This window comes from Carassius carassius, chromosome 39 (genome assembly GCF_963082965.1).
Source record: "Carassius carassius chromosome 39, fCarCar2.1, whole genome shotgun sequence".
NCBI lineage: Eukaryota > Metazoa > Chordata > Actinopteri > Cypriniformes > Cyprinidae > Carassius > Carassius carassius.
In genome coordinates, this window is record NC_081793.1 from 2,681,625 (window position 1) to 2,700,439 (window position 18,815).

General features: G+C 40.3%; 1 protein-coding gene across 1 annotated transcript in view; it reads left to right on the forward strand.

Annotated features, from left to right (window-relative positions):
• The first annotated feature begins 2,354 nt into the window (after positions 1-2,354).
• Positions 2,355-18,815, forward strand: part of LOC132121220 (integrin alpha-X-like) — a 69,584-nt gene continuing 53,123 nt past the window's right edge. The window contains exons 1-7 of the mRNA XM_059530422.1: positions 2,355-2,465; positions 3,188-3,296; positions 4,301-4,404; positions 4,889-4,959; positions 12,660-12,768; positions 12,878-13,005; positions 13,116-13,264. Of these exons, the coding sequence (XP_059386405.1) occupies positions 2,423-2,465; positions 3,188-3,296; positions 4,301-4,404; positions 4,889-4,959; positions 12,660-12,768; positions 12,878-13,005; positions 13,116-13,264 (713 nt within the window). The 5' untranslated portion in view covers positions 2,355-2,422. The remainder of the gene's footprint in view (positions 2,466-3,187; positions 3,297-4,300; positions 4,405-4,888; positions 4,960-12,659; positions 12,769-12,877; positions 13,006-13,115; positions 13,265-18,815) is intronic.

The window sequence follows — 18,815 nt, forward strand, 5'->3', positions numbered from 1 at the left end:
CTCTTATAGACTGTATACTTTATATACTCACTCTTTATTGGTTGATTTCTTATTTATAAAAATAAATAGAAAAACCAATGCAATACGTTTTTTTAATTGCATAGTTACATGATGTGTGGGTTTTAAGTCAGATTTTCTATTCAGTTTAATGTACTTTATTGGCATAGTTTGTGTCTACATTAAATCATGTCACAAAATGAATAATTGCGATCATAGTAATATACAAGGTAATAATATGAAATATTAAAATTCCCAGACAGCAATATAGTGTTGGCCCAGGATCTGGGCCAACACTGCTTGCTGTCTGGGTTGGGTCTGGGCTATATAAGGTTCAGGTGTGGCTCAGATTTGGGGATTCTGGTTTACTCAATTTGATAAAACCTATATCAAAATCAACTGCGGGCGGCAGATCCTTTTCCTGTTTGGCACCTAAACTCTGGAATAACCTAACTAACATTGTTTGGGAGGCAGAAACACTCTTGCAGTTTAAATCTAGATTAAAGACCCATCTCTTTAACCTGGCTTACACATAACATACTAATATGCTTTTAATATCCAAATCCGTTAAAGGATTTTTTAGGCTGCATTAATTAGGTAAACCGGAACCGGGAACACTTCCCATAACACCCTATGTACTTGCTACATCATTAGAAGAATGGCATCTACACTAATATTAGTCTGTTTCTCTGTTATTCCGAGGTCACTGTAGCTAGGGCTGTCGCGGTTAAGAAATTTCCCCTGCGGTTATTATAGGTGGCTCAATAGCGCGATATGCGGTATTACCACCGTTTTTTAAAAAATTTTTATATACCTTATTTATCCTGATTTTTCTGCATACAAAGCTCTATCGTTGAGGTATGTAGCATATATTGTTGCTTTTTTAACTGACAGAGAGACACGTTTTAAAACATGTTTGTTTATTGTTAAATGCCAAACAGCAACACGATCATGCGTTTTCCCCCCAATTTTTTTTTGAAGAAATCAAAGAGTTCTAACATGTATTACACGTATTTGCGCGCGACTTTGGACAGCAGCGGAAATCTAGACTGATTATCGCGTCACCACTGGTCTACCAGGACAGTGGATTCGCGTTGGAGTTGGAGATGCACTCCTCAAGCAGATAGCCTGTGTGAGCTCGTTATCTGCTCACGCTCTCTTGGGTATGGGCACTGACGCGGAGGTTGACCGTGACTTCAGCAGCAGGTATGCCTGTTACTTTCACGGCTGTATTTTACAGATTTCGTAAAGGCTTCAGCTACTCCTAACTGTCGGCCGGTCTCAGCTGTTCTTTTTGATGTTGCTCCGCGACCTGATGCTTGAGGGGGTAGCTGCGCTGGATGACAGGGGACACTTTAAAACGCTTACCGTGAAAAACGCTTATGTTACTAACGCTTAACTACACATGGCTTAATGTACTAAGGCAGTGATATTAACAGACCAAACTCACTAAAAATCATACCAATAAAGTATACTATCTATAAAAAAATCAGATGAGCCCTGAATATGAATGCAACTCTAATAACACGTTAAGCCTTTTCCTCCCATAGAAAACGTGTCAACGTTGCTTTTGATTAGAATTACACTCAACTTCTAATATAAAGCAACTCTGCAACTGTTTGTTTTTTACTTGCTGATGGAACTTTCTGATTTTGTTCAAAATTAAGTCAACAATGAACAAAGCCACTTAAAGCATAAAAGTGACCAACAGAGGTCACCAAATCATTATTAACTGAACTAAACACACAAAAAATTGTGAAATACATAAAATAAAAGTCCCATTTTTAATCCAGTGCAAGACATTTCACGTCAAGCTTGTTGACACCAAACATGACTGGTTTACACACATATTGTTTCACTTGAAATCAAGACCACTGCTAGTTTTACATATAATGCCGCCTCCTCTTGGAATTACCTACAGGATACCCTAAAGCTTAGGCCTACCACGTTACCATCACTAAATGAGTTTAAGATACTTTTAACAAATGACATGTTTTATCCTTTGGTAAATTGTTGTTATGATTTATGAGTGTGTTTTTATGTTTTTGTTGTATATTGTAATGTATAATTGTATACTTTTACTATTTGTTGCTGCCTTCTTGGCCAGGTCCTCTTGTAAAAGAGATTTTAATCTCAATGAGTTTTAACCTGGTTAAATAAAATAACTGAACTGAAAAAAAAAAAAATAAAATACAAAAAAAAAAAAAAATAAAGCACTAAAGCAACACCTCCTATTGTAGTTAAAAAAGCTTTTTTAATACCTAATTTATTAGCAAATTATGAATATGTGCTCATTTCCTCTTTACAAACTTGTCGTTCCCCTTTAGTTCAGATGCTCGTTACTTTCACATCTGTGAACCACATCTAGAAATCACTTTGACATACGACTTGACTGATGCATATTCATATCTACTTTTGACAGGTTATGATGGCTCAGAACTTTTGCATCATATTATGTCTTTTTTGTGGTAAGTTTGTCTTTTGTAAGCCTTCTTTTGTAGCAAGTCTTAAACCATTTTATACCCTTTTTATACCTAAAGACTAAAGATAAACTTGCACTGCAATATTCATGTTGTACACAGAGATAGATGAATAATTCAGTGTGTCATTGTAAGAATTTATATTAGATCTCTTACAGTTGCAGTTACTGAACATTCATTGTTAATCATAACATCTAATTTTATATAACCTCGTAAGTTAAATACCTCGACCATCTTTCCTAAGTAATAGCATATGTAATAGCATGGTCAGTCTTATGTTATAGATGAAAATGAAAAATTTCCTTTTAAGGCAAGAACAAATTCCATTAACCAAGAACTTCCTTTTACAAATGTCTTGATATACATCCGTCTCATATGAGCTGCTTTTACTCATGCACACAAAAATGCAGTTATGCAAAAAATATCTCAATGTACTTAACAGCTTTGCACGTTTTAATATATTTAGAATAAAAAGCAACATAACTTGTCTGTATTTACATAATTTGATGTTCTTGCTTTAAATGGTTACAAGACATTTTTGTTAGTTTAATATTTAATTGCCTCTATTGGTGCGAAACAGTGATATGACCAGCTGCTGTCTGTTTCGAGTGAATGTATTTTTGTTATAGAATTTTTTGTTGAAATTACAGTTTCTAGTTACTAATTAATAATATTTTTTTGTATATATAATTTCTGAATTTGTTTTCTAGTATCTCAATCGGTGATGGCTTTTAACATTGATCCTTCTACCTGGAAAACGTTCACTGCACCACAGAATGTTGCCTTTGGCTATAAGATTGTACAGAAAGACGCATTTAGGTGAGAGCAACAACCTCTAATAATGTTTAAAAACACAACATTTAGCATACTCACAACACTGCCAATCAGCTGCCCAATGAGACAGGAAGAGGCTGCTTTTCCAACATCTTTTAACTACCACAGTTAGTTTTGTTTTAAGTGGAATTTAGAGGTAAATCTGATTAGACGCGCTACTATAACAGAGTGACTTGGGAAAACTCGGAAAAAGAGATTAGCGTGTGAATCGTCTTTGACTGTAGCACCCCCTGTTGACAAATATTGAACTTACAACAGTAGACAGACAACTTTACATAGCAACGTAATATGCAAACCTTGAAATTAATGATTTATATGATATGTCACTTGCTTCTCTTTGCAAATAAATTTGTAAAATGTGGTATGTGGTATTATTTAAACTATTAACAAAACATTAGTCAATCAAAAATGTTGTATTTCTATGACAGACCTTATCTACTGGTAATGATGCTGGCCACAATAGTTGTCATACAGTGTTTCTGTAACAAACAAACAAAAATAAATAAATAACCTATACAAATGATAATAGTACTATCAATAAAATGCTAAATTCTGAATGTTAATTACACTGTCTGTGTTCAGAGATCAGTTGCTTATGTAAGAGATTTATTCACAACTAATTTCCGTGATCTGGATCTTTTTAATATTGATTTCATTTTTAGAAAGGTCTGTATCCATGATGAATGTGTGTGCACCACAATGAAATTGTTATTTCACAAAGGTCAAAATAAACAAGGAGAAGCATTGTGGAAAATAATATGATAATCCCAGACATATTATTCGGATGGATTCAATTTCTCAGACGACCTCTGAGTTAGTAGTCATGTTTGGAAATTAAAATTTTTAATAAATAGTTAATTCATTTGTGAATTGGGCTACACAGTTTGCACCATGTGTTTTTGATTGCTCTATCTTAGGGTGGCAGTTGCCATCTTATGCTACTTCAGATCTGCCCCTGCTAACACATATTCTTACCTCTTTTCTTATAGTCTGATCGTGAGTGATCCTTTAATTCAAATCAGTCAAGATAAAAGAGGACAGATTTATAACTGTATTGTCAAACAAGGATCCTGCTCATCACAGAACATTGATGGTATTTGGGGTTTTATTTCCTGTTTCCTTGTTTCCAGAATTTGGGATGTTCAATTAGATACTTGTTTTCTATTTTATTTAAATTAAATTAACATTTAAAATCCAAGACAATTAAATTGTGCTTGAGCCAGTTTGGTGCTAGCCAACCTTTAATGGATTATAAGGTAAATTATTAAATGGCTGAGCTTATTTGATGAATAAAGTATTTGTAAAAATTGAGAAAAATTAAGATTAGTTATGACATTAGGTCATCTCACTATTGTGTAGAAAGGATCATATGATGCCACTGCACTTTTACTTTATATATTATGACATGTTAGATTTATTATAATGGAGTAAAAAAGTTTAATTTAATTATAAAGAAGGTCAATACACATCTGGGGTGGGACAGGGTCATATTTGTACCTCAATCAATGTATGTTCATCAAAGGTTTTTTTTTTTTTTTTTTTTTGAAAATGAACAAACCGTCTGTATTTTAATGAAGTGCCCTCGGAAGCTGTCAACATGTCTCTTGGACTTTCCTTGGTTAGAGATGCAAAATCTTCAAAGGTGGCGGTAAGTTATTAAGCACACTATAGAGATCAGTTACAAATTAAGTATATATAACTATTTTACAATTACTAATGCCTAAAGAACATAAAAAGCCAAATAAAATGCCCTATAGTGTAAAAGGGATTATAAATGTTAAAAGACCTGGTGTGAGAAGACTATATTAACTTTTACTATATTAAAGAAAAATGACCTTGTTTTTTAGGTGTGTAATGTGAAATTAGTCTGTTTGATTTTATATCATTTATTTGATTTAAGTTATGTATATATATATATATATATATATATATATATATATATATATATATATATATATATATATATATATATATTGTTGCAGGCTACCACCTCTGTCAACCTTGTTAAATTTCCAGTTCTACTGGCGGACAAATATGGACATTGATTCCGTTTAGAGAATTAGGCATGGTCGATGTGAATCCTTTCAAGCTTTTCTTTAATAGTACTTTTCAGGTAATCAGTGATATCCCTTACAACATCATCTGAAGATGTGATAGATCAAATGGCAGTATTTAACATAGGTTATTGCGTTGTGGTCTGTGAAACAGATAAAGAATACAGTATAAATACAACATCTGTATATATTCACTGCAAATTAACTCACAAAATATCAATAACTGGTTAAATCACTCATCACAAACGAATACTCAACTATCAGATAATATATAAATATTATATAAGAAAGTAAACTCCAATACATGGCATAACGCAGCATGACATACAACAACATGTGTGAGTTCAATGTGATCGGACTAACGCGGTGTGGCGAGGTGGGCGTGGGAAGCCGAAAAAGCTGCAGCGGGAGAAAGAATGTGGGGACGAGCTGGGGGACAGCGGCCGGCCTTTCGTGATGGCCCAACAGCTCCGGGACGCTTGCCGCAGGTGGTTATTGGCGGAGGATCGCGATGTCGAGGGAGTGGTCGATCTGGTGGTACTGGAACAGTTCATCGCTCGGCTACCTCGGGGGACGGCCGAGGGCATTGGATACAAGCCGCAAGGTTAAAGTGAGGTGTGTACACGGGGATGTGGTGGACTACCCTCTAGTGCCGGTTAGTATTCAGTTTCGGGGGAAAACGCATAGAATGAAGGTGGCGGTTAATTCCCACCTTAGGCATCCGCTGATTTTGGGGACAGATTGGCCAGCTTTTACACAGTTATTGGGGGTTTGTGTGCGGATGCTTCTTGGGAGACAGGGCAGGGAAACAGAGAAGCGGTGGCGCAGGCTGGCGATGCAGTTGCGGGACCTTCACAGGCTGACTCAGAGGAAACGAGAGCGAGGGCGGACTTCATGTCCCCTGAGCTAGATGACTTTCCGCTGGAGCAGTCTCGTGATGAGACGCTTAAAAACGCGTATGACCGGGTCCGCACCATCGTCGGACGGCTTCTCCAGCCTGATCAACCACTCTCTTTTCCTTATTTTTCCATGATAAAGGATAGGTTGTATCGGGTGACCCAAGATACCCAGTCAAAAAGGAATATAACCCAGTTATTAGTCCCCAAAAGCCGTCAGGAAATGCTTTTCCAGGTGGCTCACTGTAGTCCCATGGCAGGCCACTTGGGGGAAGCAAAGACACGTGAGCGGCTCATGGCCCGTTTTTTTTGGCCGGGCATTCACGAGCACATCCGCCGGTGGTGTGCGGGGTGTCGGGAATGTCAGCTGGTAAATCCGCCGGCCACTTCTAAAGCGCCATTGCGTCCCTTACCACTGATGGAGGTCCCCTTCGAGAGAATTGGTATGGACCTCATCGGGCCATTAGAACGCTCAGCACGCGGGCATCGTTTTGCATTAGTTCTCGTGGACTATGCAACACGATACCCAGAAGCAGTGCCGCTACGCACAATCTCTGCAAAGAGTGTGGCGGACGCACTGTTTCGAGAGATCTCCCGAGTGGGGATCCCCAAAGAGATCCTCACAGACCAGGGCACGGCGTTTATGTCACGTACAGTAAGCGAGCTATACGAGCTACTGGGCATTAAATCAATTCGCACCAGTGTCTATCACCCACAAACAGATGGCTTGGTGGAACGATTTAATCGCACATTGAAATCCATGGTTCGTAAGTTCGTTAAGGAGGACGCCAAAAATTTGGATAAATGGCTCGAGCCCCTATTGTTCGCAGTGCGGGAGGTTCCACAAGCCTCCACAGGGTTTTCCCCATTCGAGCTTCTCTATGGTCGTCAGCCCCGCGGGGTGCTTGACGTCATTAGGGAGGCTTGGGAGGAGGGGCCTTCAAACAGCCATAGTGAAATTCAGTATGTCATGGACCTTCGAGCAAAACTTCACACTCTGGGGCGGCTGTCGATGGAGAATTTGCTCCAGGCCCAAGACAAACAGAGTCGGCTGTACAACAGGGGTACGCGAGCGCGTCAATTTACACTGGGAGAGAAAGTGCTTGTGTTACTTCCAACATCCAGTTCTAAATTACTCGCGAAGTGGCAAGGACTGTTTGTGGTTACACAGCGAGTGGGGGATCTCGATTATGAGGTGGTGCGATCAGATAGAGGGAATTCACGTCAAATTTATCATCTCAACCTTCTAAAACGGTGGAATGAGGTGACCTCGGTTGAGTTAGCCGTGACAATTTCGGCAGAGGATGATCTCGGACCAGAAGCAGCGGTCAAAACCAACCCGCTCGCTCTGGTCCCTGGGGGAGATCACCTCTCGCCGCGGCAGCTCGCCGAGGTGGCCAAGTTGCAAGCAGATTTTGCGGACGTATTTTCCCCCTTGCCGGGTCGCACGAATCTCATACAGCACCATATCGAAACGGTCCCCGGGGAAGTGGCGCGCAGCCGCCCCTATCGTTTACCAGAACACAAAAAAAAGGTGGTTCAAGATGAATTAACGGCCATGCTAGAGTTGGGAGTAATAGAAGATTTGCATAGCGACTGGGCGAGCCCGATAGTTTTAGTCCCTAAAACCGACGGCTCGGTCCGTTTCTGTGTTGATTATAGAAAGGTGAATGCAGTGTCGAAATTCGACGCTTATCCAATGCCCCGAGTTGACGAGCTCCTCGATCGGTTAGGTTCGGCTCTCTTTTATTCGACACTGGATTTAACAAAAGGGTATTGGCAGATCCCCTTGTCGCCATTATCCAAAGAAAAAACGGCCTTCACAACGCCGTTTGGGTTGCACCAATTTGTCTCCCGTTTGGGTTATATGGGGCTCCCGCCACCTTTCAGCGTCTTATGGACAAAATTCTCCGGCCCCATTCCGCGTACGCCGCTGCCTATCTCGACGACATCATTATACACAGTAATGATTGGCAGCGGCATATCGAACATCTGCGTGCGGTCCTGAGGTCCTTAAGGGCGGCTGGACTCACGGCGAACCCACGGAAGTGTGCAATTGGGCGGGTGGAGGTACGGTATCTGGGCTTCCACTTGGGGCATGGGCAGGTGCGTCCCCAAATTGACAAGACAGCAGCAATTGCAGCTTGCCCAAGCCCCAAGACCAAAAAGGAAGTGAGACAGTTCCTGGGGCTGGCGGGATATTATAGAAGGTTTATTCCTAAATATTCGGAGCTCACCAGCCCGCTGACCGATCTCACCAAAAAGGAAGCACCAGATCCGGTCCAGTGGACGGAGCCGTGCCAACAGGCCCTAACCAAGGTAAAGGCTGCCATGTGCGGCGGGCCGCTCTTGCACTCTCCTAACTTTAATCTCCCGTTTTTGTTGCAGACGGACGCGTCGGACAGGGGGCTGGGTGCAGTCCTGTCTCAGGTGGTCGCAGGAGAGGAGCGGCCAGTGCTGTATCTAAGTCGAAAGCTCTCAAAGAGAGCGACTAGATACAGCACCATTGAAAAAGAATGTTTAGCCATTCGGTGGGCTGTCCTCACCCTGTGCTATTACCTCCTGGGACGGGAATTCACCCTCTGTTCGGACCACGCGCCCCTCCAGTTGCTCCACCGCATGAAGGATACCAACGCGCGGATCACCCGTTGGTATCTCGCTTTACAGCCTTTTAAATTCAAGGTGATCCACAGGCCGGGGGCCCAGACGGCGGTGGCCGACTTCCTCTACAGGAATGGGGGGGGGGGGGGCGGGGCTGCTGCAGGCCGGAGTGCTCCCCGGCCTGAGTCGGGCGGTGGGGGTATGTGGCGAGGTGGGCGTGGGAAGCCGAAAAAGCTGCAGCGGGAGAAAGAATGTGGGGACGAGCGGTAATAAGGAGGTCAAATGATTAATGATTAACACCTGTTTGTAATTCCAGTGATTGGGGAGAGAGGAGTTATAAGCGCCGAGCAGACCGGCGAAGGGGAGTTCGTTGAGAGAGCCAGAGCTGAGCAGTGTGTGTGTGGAAATAGATGTGTGAAGGCAGAGCGCCGAGCCGCAGATTACTTTTGTTTATTCTGTTTATATTTGGAGTTAATAAAGAGCCTTTGTTCGCCACCCCTGACTTCCTTGTCCATCATCTTTCCGAACTGTATTACACGCGGTTTATGGAGTTAGCGCCTATCCGCAGTCACATCGCGATCGTCATTACACATCTCAAAAACATTCCACAGATCGCCAGACATTCACAATTATAACTACAAAGTGTTAATTAAATATTTACATGATTACTCACATTTGTTTGCATAAACGCACAACACTGAACAATAATGGAGAGCAAAATTAAGCAAAGCAAAGCAAAATTCGGTTGGAGGCCCCTTTGACCGTTTTAAGTAAGGCCTAAAGAAAAGCAATGACTACCTTATAACTATACAGTACATATTATATCTACTATGTTATTTAAAAAAAAATTAGTCTATTAAATTATGTTTAAATTATTCTATGTATGCTATATGTTAATTATCTTTTTTACGCTGCTGGTCCTGAGTAAGTATTTTGTTCTTATGTGGCAACATGTACAGAATGACAATAAAAGACCTTGAGTTCTTGAGTTGAGTTCCATGTTTGATGTCTAAAAGGAAAATTATGATACCACTGAGCTGAATGGCAGTGCAGTGCAACGAACACACACTGATGAACTTGCTGAATAAGAAGACTGATAAAGTGATTTTCACTGACCTTCAAAGAAACATTTTTAATTGACACCAGAGTTTAAGAGGCACAAACAACAGCCTATATATAATTTAAATGAAATCGAGCAAATAGAATAACATTTAAATAAAATATTATATATAATAATAAATAAAACATTTAAATGTTGGAATTTTTCAAATAAACAAAATTAACAATAACATCTAAAACACCACAAACAAGATTGATAGTAACAATAATAAGAATTAAGTAATATTTCAATAGAACTATTAAAATCCATATTTGTGCAGAATGATGTGCTCAAAGCAACATGGAGTCACAGTGTGCAGCGCTGCGCTGCTCAAATGGGCATTTAAAAGTTCACGGCACAAAGCGAAGAAATGTCGAGCGCACAAATCCTAATGTATATCTGTCCAACAGTTTATTGATCATTTGTTTCTTCACAGTTTTAAATTCCAGTTATTGTGCGTTTGATGCCGATTCATAGTCCTTGTGATGTGTGTGATCTAACAGGCAGACGGTAGCGAGTCGTTTAAAAACAGCAACAAACATAAAATACAAATACACAAAATAAAGTCATTTTATGCAAATCCACAGCCTTTTATCTAGAGATCAAGCATTATAATGTAAATATATAATATGATATATTGGAGAGAGTTTTACCGTGCACAAGACGCGCCCTTTTTGAATAATGTTTATGAATGGAGAATGATCGACGAGGAAAAACGAGTTTCCGTAAACTTTAATTTAATGATGTAAATAGTAGGCCTGTCGTGATAGTCGATAAATCAATTAATCGCACTATAAAAAAATTAGCTCGATAATTTTTTCGGCCGCGATAATTTCTTTTTTCAATTTTTATTTAAAGAGTAACTAAACCCTAAACCAACTTTTTTTAGTTAATGATCTATAAGAATGGGGATTTATTAGTGCTGTTCATTGATTCGAGTAACTTTTTTGACATTTGAGTATAAAGTGTTTTAATTCTACAATATATGGTGTAAAAACGTGTGAGTGCTGCCCTCTTCAGGTTGAACGGTGGCTACTGCAGTTGATTTTTCCTATTGGATGTTGCGGTGGCAAGTGACGTAAGCGGTGGCAGGTGACGTAAGCAGTTTCCAGCTCACCGCGCCCCTTGGTACGAGCTACCACGCCCTTGGCAGTATAAAACCATCAAAATCACTGTAGTGAGTCAGGAGCTGGAATTGCGAGTATTGGTAACGACCAGGATAGACTATTATAGCATCTCTTAAGCATAGCAATTATATAGTTATTTAGATCTTCAAGTTAGCGTAGATTTATCTGTATTTAGTACAGTGGTCAGGATGGTACGTATGTGTAGTGTTGCTGGTTGCTACAGCACTGCTGGACTGCATAGTTTACCAGCAGACTTTAAAATTAGGCGCTAGTGGTTGCATGCATTTGGCCTGGAAGACCGCAAGTTCCTGCCTAGAGCTCGAGTGTGCAAACTGCGTTTTACACGGGGTTGCTTCTCCAACGCAATGGAGGTGGAAATGGGATTCTCCACACAGCTCGCGCTGAAAAGCGACGCGGTGCGGGAAGTAAGACCGCAGTTTGAGCCAGCGGCTCGAATTGATATGAACAGACACCTCGACACCCTCCACTTCAGGTAAAAGTGGGGGAGAAAAGTCCTCTACTTCAAATGATCGCTCTGTTGCAAAGCTACTTGCGTCATTACAGTCACTCTCCATTTTAGCGTCTCTGACAGCAGCTGTCAATCAATCCGTCACTGCGAGTCTCAGGATCACGCCGCACTCGCTCAGCCCCGCCCTAGGTTCATCCCCTCTATCTCCGCTGTGATCTGCCCACTTTTCAGCATTTTTCAAATATTGTCAGTGGGTGGAGTCAGGCTCTGAGCAGGGGTTTAGTTACACTTTAAGAAATGTAACATGTCACGATGTGTGGTCAGTCTGGAGCGCAGCCTGTGGACAGCCCGTGGCAGACACACCCTTTCCGATGGCAAAGTTGTCCCAGGAATAAAGAGATAACGACTTCACTTGTCTCCATTGAATCCAATGGGGTCGCTGTATTTCTTTTACTGTCTATGGTGTCAACGCGCCCAGTGAGTTCACACACACACACACACTTTCTTTCCAAAGCGCTCAGGGGCGGAATGGCCATCTGGATGAGTGAGTCGATCGCGCGGCCGTGGCCGATATGTTTGGACTGCATGAGTGTTTTGCCCTCCCTCCCTGTTTAGTTTGGTCTACTCCATTGCGTATTTTGAAACACACCCCCTTTACCGTCGTCTATTTTACAGAGAGAGAGAGAGATTTATCCGGTACAGCGAATTTCTCTGAGCAGCAGGCCACTGTAAACGTTCACTTAAAACATAACCGACTGTGTTTACGAGAATACTTGCAGAAACAATTATTTTTAGAGTGACTCTAGGGGGCCCTCTGCTGGCTACGGGGCCCTTTGCAATTGCAAGGGTCGCTTAGTGGCTTGGCCGGCTCTGGTAGCAACTACAATATCAGTCCGTCAGAAACCGTTCCGGTGGTCTTTCTGACATATATATTTATATATTATTATTATTATTATTATTATTATTATTATTATTATCTTGTTTTAACATCTAAACAGATTTTGATCATAGCAATAAAAGTGGTGGGTTTGTGGTCAGTAATTAACATCGATTTTATTCCATTTTACCAAAGTGAAATCTGTTTAATTTGCATCTCATTTAGATTTGTGGTCCAACCATTCCAAAGGCATGTGTAGCAGTTACCACGTACAATGGAATGTGCTTTATCAGTGAAAACAATGTGTATCAACCGATTCCAAGCTCTCTGAGAGGTAAATATGATCATCAACCACAACGTTTTTCTTTTTTGATTATTTTTGATGTAACTTTACTGCAGTTTTAACTACATATGTACACACATCTGCTTCTCTTTATTTCCAGACTGTCCTGGTCAGATTGACATAGCCTTTCTATTAGATGGGTCTGGGAGTGTAAACGATTACAATTTTCAAACGATGAAGGATTTCGTGACAAGTGTGATCAGACGTTTTACTAAGCGGGATGCTAAGGTAGGGATAGTGTTCAATATCACTTTAATGGATTTCATACTTTCTACAGCCAGAAAAAAATATGACATTATTGACCACATAATAACAGTTTATCTGTTGTTGATTTACAGTTTGCCATTGCACAGTACTCCAAGGACTGTAAAATTCATTACAATTTTAATGAACTCAAAATTCAAGGTGCATGGGAATATAAGGTGACAGATATACAGTACCAAAGGGGACCTAGCACTTACACCGCAAAAGCCATCATAAAACTTGTGTAAGAATGCTTTGTTACTACAATAGTTGGAATATTTTAAATAGATTTAGTGTGTCAGGATTATGCTTAGTTTAGTTTTCATTCTTCTGTATTTCTGGTTTCTGTGCTCCATTTCAGTTTAGTTACTGATTACCCGATAGTTGCTATAGTAAAAAATTAGATTTCAACAAAAAAAACAAAAACAAACAAGAAACAGCTGTTTTGAGGGTGTGTCTTAATCAGCTCCCTAGTTCAATAGTAAGGGCACTGATCATAACAAAATGCATAGTTTTTGTATATTCATGAAAACTGCATCTTACTAAGGCAGTGCTAGTCAGAAATCGGAAAGTTCTCAGATGACGTTCCCAATGCTCCCAAGCCTTCTGTATGATCCACCCTGAACACAGATTTGCGGTAATACCAGACTACACTTTGATCTCTTCTGTAATCATAATTTCTTGTAGATTAGAGTAAATCAAATATAACATTTCATTTGTCAGGTAAAATGTATCATGCCAATTAAATAATTAAACAATTAAAAGCCAATTCAGAAAGAAAAGGGTAATGCAATTATGAATCACATTGTGGCCACATGGCAATTCTATGGTCCTGTACATGGATTACTGTAACTATATAGGAAATAGCTGAGTGTTCTGTGAGTTTTCTTGGAGAAAAACAAAATTAACAGTCACACACGTAACTTGAGATTGCTTAATAATGTCCATGTTACAGTTATTCTAATTTAACACAAGACACATGGTCTAGAATCAATATACTCTTCACAAATTGATGCTTGGTCATGACCCCTAGGTGTCACTTTTTGACTCTCTGGGTACCCCTTAAGCGTCAATTATTAATGCACAGAGTACCTATTTAGTGTCACTTTTCAACATGCAGTGTACTCTGTTGCTTTTAGTTGTTTGCTTTATGCGTCAGATGGTTTTATAGTTTGCATTAAAAATGGAAATCATTTGATATAAATTTATACTTTCATAGATATTTTGGAGCACCTAACCCCACCTCTGCCCTAGACCTACTAATTTCTGAACAATATAGAACACATAACAGGCAAATGAAAGTACAGTCATAGTAATTTATTGTAAAAACTAACCATAAAAATAGTACAAAAGTATTACAAACAAGTCGTATTGCATTCTAAGAAATCTGAAGCCGTAGGCTATCTCTATGCGAAGAACTGAGTAAATCATAAGGTTTTAATAGCTGAAAAAGATTCTACTCCACAAAAGCACGCCGCTCACATCTCATTCAAAAAGATACTCCCGAACATTAGCATGATGCAATCGGTCACAAGACACACAATCTACAACCTTTTACCTACAGCAAAACATTCATGTGTGTTACAGAATAAACTTGACTAGTTTTTGTGCACGTCACAAACAACTATAAAGTGTGTTCTATGAGCACAATGTAGTTAACACAATTTCACATTTAAAAAGAAAAAAAAATATCATACCCGACAGTAGAGAAACACACAACAGCATGTGAGAGTTCCAGTGCAGAGCTCTAAAGACTCACAAACAGTGTGGGGGTTTTCTGGTTACAGAATCCCAAAGTAGTGTTTTGCCACTTCGGATATATACCCAGACCAGAAAAAAGAAATCTTAAAATCAGTTGTAAAAGACCTTTTGGTTTGTTTATTATCCTGTTTATTACACTTGGCCAGAGATAGGAACACATTCTTTCCTGCTTTGTGTGCTTGATTGATCAAAGGCCACAGCTAGCGCAGCATGGGCCAGCCTCTCCTCCCTTGTAAGATTCTCCATGAATTGAACTCTGCGGTCCCAGCAGACTGACATATTCTTTCCAAATTTCATCCCTGTATTTCTGCATTGTAAACTGCACAATCATCTGCCTCGGTTTCCCTAGTTCCTTCTCACCAGGTGCCCTGGTTGTGGGTGAGAAGCAAGCAGGTTAAGCTCTTGAGGGAGTTGAATGTGCTCATTGCAATCATTGTATTTATTTTTTGTGAATAAGCATGAATTGAACATGTCCGACTCACACGCAGGTGGATTGTGCTCATCGTGATCCATTCGTGGGTGGCGGGACTACTGAGAGGGGAGGTAAATGCTTTACCATTTACCCGAGATTGTAGCGATTTGTGGCAGTGGTTTCTAATCTTGCTTGATTTCTGAGGGAATCTATCACTTGAACGAAGCGTGTTTTGCTCCCGCAGGAGCTGAATGCATGATGTACGTTTTGGTCAAGATGAGTATTCTCTGCCTATTGCCATGGTTTGAGTCTTGCTGTTGTCGAGGCAGGGTTTATAGGAAGAGCATGGAAGAGACCTGATGGGAATCTTTTTTTTCTGTCAGTGATTTCCTGCCGTTTTTAATTCCTTATACATAAGGAATTTTATAATTTGGATATCTAATCTGCAGTTGTTAGGACACATACACTCTAAAAACTGCTGGGTTGAAAACAACCCAATTTAGGTTATTTTGGCAACCCAGCGCTGGGTCAAAAAGGGACAATCCCAATGCTGGGTTATTTTAACCCAACCAGTTGGGTTATCATGTTTAACCCAGCCTGCTGGGTTGCTTTTTTTAACGTTTAAAATTACTACATTGCAGGGTTTCAAAAACATTAAACCTACAAATGTTGTTCATTTTAAATAACACTTTTAGACACAAATAATAATAAAAGGAAATATTTATTAAAAACAAGAGAAAAGTAAAAAAGTAACATAAGAAGAAATGCAGAAAAAGATGACATTAACAGCTACAGAGTTCATAAAAAGCATTTAACATTTGTTGAATATAACTTAAGATCAAATTAGACTTTGTTCGATTTTATATATTGTATAAAAATATACAAAAACATTATTATACAGTAAATGTACATTTAGTTAGGTTCTTTACCAACTATTCTGACATGACAGTACACAAATAAACCACAACATTAACATTGATATTATAACATTTAACAGACGTGTGTGTGTGAAAGAATGTGAGCATGTGTATGAATGACTGTGTAAACTCTTCTACTAAACAACACAGAACAAGCATTTAACGTTGTTTTTTACAAATTATACACTTACAGTTTGTTTCATAGTCCATGAATAAAGATCATGCATCACTGTCAATTTTCATGATCTCTTTAGCATAACTGATGTAGTCATGAAGAAGCCCCTTCAGCACAGTATATGACATCTTTCACATCATCCAGGGCAGCGTCCTCCTTTAAAACCACTGCTGCATCAGTTTATAGAGGAAAGAATATTCTCTTCTTTGACCAGCATTCATCCCAGTCACCGCCTGCTCTTCATCAGCGGCCAAAAAAGAGAAACACATTTGAAAAAATAAAACATTTAATTAAACTATCCATTTTCAGATAGAGGTGTATTCAAATCTGTAAGGATAGGTAAATAATCTGTTTTATAATTTCAACACTTTGTGTGGTCGTTTAATGTCTCGGTCAGCGCTAATGTCAGCGCTCCAGAGTGCTATAATGGCAGCACTAGTGTGAGGGGATGCAATATTGTTTGTATAAATATATTGCTTTCAGAAAGCTACTTTACTGAAACATTAAAACAGTCATGACATTCACATACCTCACAAATGTTCATGTACGTGGAGGGCTGCTCTTCAAAGGGTTAGTTCACCAAAAAAAAAAAGGTCATTGTAATGATCAAACTCCATAATCTTCGGGAAGAAGGAGACGGGAACCGGCGGACAATCAAATGAAAGACTTTAATAACAAAAAAAACACAAAACAGCGCATCAGCCCCTCGCGGACGACTGATGCGCACAAATAAAACCAAAACGTCCCTCGGCCCCGCCCCACTAGTCACATACCCCCATCGCCCCTCGCAGGCCGGGGGGTACTCCTGAGACTGCGCTCTACCGGGGGGGACCGCTCACGGGGACCTGCGGGAACCTGGGGGTAGGACAGATGAGGCGAGAGAAAAGGAGATGGAAGGAGGAGCGACAGAGACGAGAGAGGGGAGAGAAAAAAAAAAAAAAAAATTCCGGTTCCCAGATGCACTGCTGCTCGGCCCTCCACCAGCTGGGTGATCTCCTCCTCGGTGCCTGGCGGTGGCACTGGACGGCCCTCGGCGGACCGGCAGGAGTCCCCCGTTCCCTGCTCCTCCCCGTTCCGGTAGATGGCAGCAGGCTCCGGACACCTGGCGAACGGCGCCGACTCCTCCGCTCCCTCACGGAAGGCAGCCGTCCCTCCATATCATGGGCGGCCGGCAGCGAGCTCGCCCGTCCCCGGCAACTCACTCCAGCCCACCGCCTCGAGCGTCCATGGCGGCACACTCCTCACCTGCTCGATTGCACCGCGGATTCACCACAGTGGAGAGGGATCTTCAGCAGCACGTCCCTCCTTCTCCCGGGCTTCGGCACCACTGTAATGCATTAAACTCCATAATCTTCGGGAAGAAGGAGGCGGAAACCGGCGGACAATCAAATGAAAGACTTTAATAACAAAATAAACACAAAACAGCGCATCAGCCCCTCGCGGACGACTGATGCGCACAAATACAACCAAAACCTAAAATAAAGCCCAGGCCTGGTCCTCTCTCGTCCTTCACTGCCGTCGCTCCAGTTTTATATCCTTCCATCTCCTATGTGGGCCTTGAGACCGGGGGTGGAACGCAGGTGTCGCTGATTTCCCAATCACTCCACCGGCCTCGCTCGTGTTCCCACATCCCGCGGCCCCGCCCCACTCGTCACAGTCATAATTTACTCTCCCATGTTGTTCCAGACTCATACAAACTCTGCTAATTTTTGGAAAACAAATAAATATATTTAATATTCTTTAATTTTTGTCCTCCATTGCTAGTCTGGGAGACCTATATTTTATTTTAAACATACATGTTTGCTATCATATAATTTAAGATTTATTCATATATAATTTTTGGAATTAATTACTTCTACAATAACTCTATTTATGAGGCTTGAAAATCCTATTTATCCAGACTATAAATGGATTAACTAAATTATGAGAAAATTCTAAATATATTCATTTGTGTTGTAAAGACAGACAAAAGTCTTATAGGTTTGGAATGACATGAGGGCAATTCAATTATTTTTTGTGTGAACTTTACCTTTAAGAGGGAAGACCAAGAATGATGACTTTCCATATCAGACAACTCCAAAGTTGGTTTGAGTTCTGCAATGAAAAACACAGACATCAATGGTTTTAATGAAATGAGTTGCATCAAAATGTGAAGTAAACCGGCAAGACACAACAGAAACATTTATTTTCCAAAAATAACTTACATAAAATCTCAAAAGAATGATGATCTACAATGTCTCTTGCTTTTAACATCTACAAAAACAAAAAAAAAAACATTATTTTACTCTTAGTAAAAACAACAACAACTGATAACATGAAATTATGAAGTTGACTTGCCTTAAACTATCTTTCCCTGTCTTCCAAAGAAGCTGAGAAAACCACCTCCTCACACAAACAGACTTCTGTGTCCTTAACTCCAGTTAGTTTGAGTTCTGCAAAGAGGGACATACATGGTTTCAATAAAATATGAACATATAATCACACTGTTGCTGCATCAAAATGTAAAGTAAAGAGGCAGGACACAACAGAA